This window comes from Charadrius vociferus, unplaced genomic scaffold (assembly GCF_000708025.1).
Source record: "Charadrius vociferus isolate BGI_N301 unplaced genomic scaffold, ASM70802v2 scaffold1020, whole genome shotgun sequence".
In the NCBI taxonomy this organism is placed as follows: Eukaryota; Metazoa; Chordata; class Aves; order Charadriiformes; family Charadriidae; genus Charadrius; species Charadrius vociferus.
In genome coordinates this window covers 470,062-474,401 of record NW_009646502.1, presented here as the reverse complement: position 1 = coordinate 474,401, position 4,340 = coordinate 470,062, and the positions used below count along the sequence as shown (strand labels likewise).

Below are 4,340 nucleotides of genomic sequence, written 5' to 3'. Positions count from 1 at the left end.
GGGATGCTGGGGATATCAGCGCAGGCCTGCACCTGCAGGATGGGAGCACAGGAGGCACATCTCCAGCTCAAAGCCTTCTCCCTGGCACTTCTGCCCAGCCGGGTTTTGCAGCACGGGGTTGGGACTGCGTAGCTCAGGGGGTCTCTGTGCTGTCTTCTAGACTGCTGGGCTTCACTGCCAGCCATCCCCTGGCTGCCACCTGCTGCCCCTGCATCCCCAAACCCCCTTGACCCTGGAGGCTGAGGGCTTCCCTGGCTCTGGAGCAGCGAGCAGGGGGATGCCCCTGAGCCACCTCATGGGTTAAGTATGTGCCCAGGTGAGCTCAGCACCTTGTCGGGCTGCTGTGGCATGGGGAAGGGGCTGAGGCTGCCGGGGAGCCTGGCAGGGTGGCTGGGGCAGGATCTGCTCCCCGTGCTGCTGGAGGACAGCCCCGGCCAGAGTCCGTGGGGCTGGTGGCCCTCAGCGAAGGCTGGGCAGGAGCGACGTCAGAGCTGGCTCCCAACCCGGCACGGTGCCTGTGCGTGGCCGAGGGCAATGACAGCCGTGTGGGGCCCCTCAGGGGCACGCAGGAGGTCACCCAAAGGAAAAAGTGCTCCCTGGGGCCACTGGCCAGAACAGGTCATGTGCAGGTGGCTGTGTGGCACTGGCACCAGGCAAAGCCCTCCCTGGGGTGGGCAGGACAGAGCTGTGCCAGGATCTAACCCTGCCTCCCCCTCCCCAGCGTGAGTGCATCTCCGTCCATGTCGGCCAAGCCGGCGTCCAGATGGGCAACACCTGCTGGGAGCTGTACTGCTTGGAGCACGGCATCCAGCCCGACGGGCAGATGCCCAGCGACAAAACCATCGGTGGAGGGGACGACTCCTTCACCACCTTCTTCTGTGAGACCGGGGCTGGCAAGCACGTCCCACGGGCCATCTTTGTGGACCTGGAGCCCACCGTGATCGGTGAGTGCTGGAGTTTGCACAGCCTGAGGTGCACCCCTGGGTGCAAGCGGCCAGTGCTCGTGGTCTGCTGGCAGTATCCTGCCGTGGGATCAACCTGAGGGCCCTCCTTTCCCCAGGAGAAGCCACAAACTTGAGCACCAGCTTTTGTCCCTGAAGTGTCCTAGTGCTAGTTTCTGCTCCCACATGTGCACAGAGAGAAACCAGCCCAACCGGCACTGCAGCTCTCGCTGCACCGAGGGGTGGGAGAAGCTGAGCTCCTGCGCGGGGAGGTGGCGGCCACCTCCTCCTGCCAGAGAAACCTGATGCTGGTGGTGGCCCTGCTGACGTGTGGGTCCTTGGCCCTGTCCCCAACAGGCGGAGCTGGCAGGAGGGTGAGGGATGGGTGTTCTCACCCGTTCGGCTGCGTGGTGGCCGGCTAAAACCGACAGCCGTGCAGGGCTCACGTGGATGAGCCAGTGCATGGTCTCAGCCCTCCCCTGCTCTCTCCTAGATGAGGTTCGGGCTGGAATCTACCGACAGCTCTTCCATCCCGAGCAGCTGATCACCGGCAAGGAGGATGCTGCCAACAATTATGCCCGTGGACACTACACCATCGGCAAAGAGATCATCGACCAAGTGCTGGACAGGATCCGGAAGCTGGTAAGTGACCACACAGGGGGGACGTGTCCCCCTGTGCTGGGATCCAGCATCCTGCTGCGAGCCCTGCTGCACTCTGGGAGGGCTCTGCAGCTGCCCTTGGCAGGGACGGGCCAGGTCCTGGAGGACTTCTGAGCAGTCAGATGTTCACAGAGAAGTCCATTTCAGAGCAATCTCGTGCATCTCTCTGCAGGCTGACCAGTGCACAGGACTCCAGGGCTTCCTCGTGTTTCACAGCTTTGGAGGAGGAACTGGGTCTGGCTTCACCTCCCTGTTGATGGAACGACTCTCCGTTGACTACGGCAAGAAGTCCAAGCTGGAGTTCTCCATCTACCCCGCGCCACAGGTCTCCACTGCCGTGGTGGAGCCCTACAACTCCATCCTCACTACACACACCACCCTGGAGCACTCAGACTGCGCCTTTATGGTGGACAATGAGGCCATCTATGACATCTGCCGCAGGAACCTGGATATTGAGCGCCCGACCTACACCAACTTGAACAGACTCATCAGCCAGATAGTCTCATCCATCACAGCATCGTTGCGATTCGATGGGGCCCTGAATGTCGACCTGACCGAATTCCAGACCAACCTGGTGCCCTACCCTCGCATCCACTTCCCCCTGGCCACCTATGCCCCCGTCATCTCCGCAGAGAAGGCCTATCACGAGCAGCTGTCAGTGGCCGAGATCACCAACTCCTGCTTTGAGCCGGCCAACCAGATGGTGAAGTGTGACCCACGCCATGGCAAGTACATGGCCTGTTGCCTGCTGTACCGCGGGGACGTGGTGCCCAAGGATGTCAACGCCGCTATTGCCACCATCAAGACCAAGCGCAGCATCCAGTTTGTGGACTGGTGCCCCACGGGCTTCAAGGTGGGCATCAACTACCAGCCACCCACGGTGGTGCCGGGGGGAGACCTGGCCAAGGTGCAGCGCGCCGTCTGCATGCTGAGCAACACCACGGCCATCGCCGAGGCCTGGGCTCGCCTGGACCACAAGTTTGACCTGATGTACGCCAAGCGAGCCTTCGTGCACTGGTACGTGGGCGAGGGCATGGAGGAAGGGGAGTTCTCGGAGGCACGGGAAGACATGGCTGCTCTGGAGAAGGATTACGAGGAGGTGGGCCTGGACTCCTACGAGGATGAAGAGGAAGGCGAGGAGTAAAGAAGCCCCTGTCAAAAAAGACCATGCTCCTTCCCCGTGTTACCTGCAGAAACCCTTTGCAATAAACCATTTCAGAGCCTCCGTGTCTCCCACTAACCCCCCCCAGCTGTACTGGTTTCTAGCCAGGTCAGGTGTGTGGTGAGTGCTTCAGCTCTGCTGCTGGTGCTGCTATGCTTCATCCCAGCGCTCCGCTCCAGCTCCGGCTTGCTCCCTGCGCAGGTAAGAGCCCCTGGGTCCGCTCCCCGGGGCCGTGGCACACATCCCACCCCGCTCGCTGCTCTAGCCAGGGGTGGGTACCGCTTCCTTGTGTGGTACATGGCCCTGCGGTATATGGCCCTGCGTTGTCTCCTGGAGCCCACGGGAGCTGATTTAGCCCGAGCAGGAAAAAATCCGCAGCTGCTGGGACTTCTCCCCACGTGCAGCCCAGAGAGTAGGTGGGCTCGTCTCTTAAGGAGAGTGGTGATTAAAACACCAAAGCAGCCTGGCACCCCTGTCCCTGTGGCCACGGCGTGGGGACAAGGGGCATGCCCACCTCTGCTGTGCAGCGGGTGCGCCCCGCAAGGGCATCCAGCGCGGCACGAACCCCCGCGGCTGCTTCTCTGCTGTGTTGTGGTGAGAGGATTAAAGGAGGGGAATGCTCCCCGTGAAACCATTTGTCTGCATCTCTTTTTTTAACACCCCACCACCCCCCCATCCCCGGGCAGCCCAACTGCTGCGTGTCCCAGTGAGCCTCCCCAGCCAAGGGTGGTTGTGCTGTCCCCAGGCTCTGTTCGCTCCCACCACAGCAGGGCTGCTGCTCCTGCCTCCCAACCTCTGGTAGCTCCCCAGCCTGAGCATCCACCTCCCTTCTCCTTGGGCAGCCGAGAAGCTCTGCCTGTTCCCCTGCCGCTGCCTGCCTGCCTGTGCTGTGCTGAGTCCCTTCCTGCACTCCCCAACCCTGGAAGCTCCTAACAGCGGCTGCAGAGTTGTGTTAACTCCCATTGGGAGCACGCCGGGGCCAGGGATTAACTTTCCTGGCTTATTGCTTATGCTTTGGCTGTGCTGCCCCGCCGGGGCTGTCCCCCACTGCCGTCCCCTCCGGCAACGCTTGGCTGCTCGACCCAGACAGCATGCCCCCTTCTCCCCGTGCCCCGGTGGGACCCCTTCCCCGCAGACAGGGACGCATCCACACCTCCTCAAGAACATCTTTTACTCCAAACACAAGGCAACATCGGCGCCGAGAGCAGCGGCGGAGAGGGTGCGGGGACCCCCGGCTTTGCTCCAGCACCACACCGGGACCCGGACTGCAGCTCTGCCCCGGGCAGGAGCGACCCTCCTGGGGTACAGAGCCGCGATGCTGTGGCTGCCATCACCCGGAGGGGTGGTCCCCACAGCATCCTCCTCTGCAACCCCCGGGGGAGGCAGCAGCCTCGGAGGGCCCCGTGTTTAGCAGCAGGTCACACGTCCACAGTCCTGGGGCACAGAGCAAGTCCCAGGCAGCAGCACCCAGGGCACAGACCACTCCAAACCCAACACACCTCCGGCACAGAGCAGCAGCTCTCCCCCAAGCACATCAATCTTCTCCACAACAGCTCCACGGGGGGAGCAGGGATGAG

The 4,340-nt window shown here is 62.6% G+C and overlaps 1 protein-coding gene across 1 annotated transcript; it reads left to right on the top strand.

The window, feature by feature from the left end:
• The first annotated feature begins 709 nt into the window (after nucleotides 1-709).
• Nucleotides 710-2,831, top strand: LOC104285407 (tubulin alpha-5 chain). Its single transcript, XM_009883865.1, has 3 exons — nucleotides 710-944; nucleotides 1,435-1,583; nucleotides 1,774-2,831. The coding sequence occupies exons 1-3, from the start codon at nucleotides 764-766 to the stop codon at nucleotides 2,743-2,745; spliced, it is 1,302 nt and encodes a 433-aa protein (XP_009882167.1). The 5' UTR covers nucleotides 710-763; the 3' UTR covers nucleotides 2,746-2,831.
• Nucleotides 2,832-4,340: the final 1,509 nt, after the last annotated feature.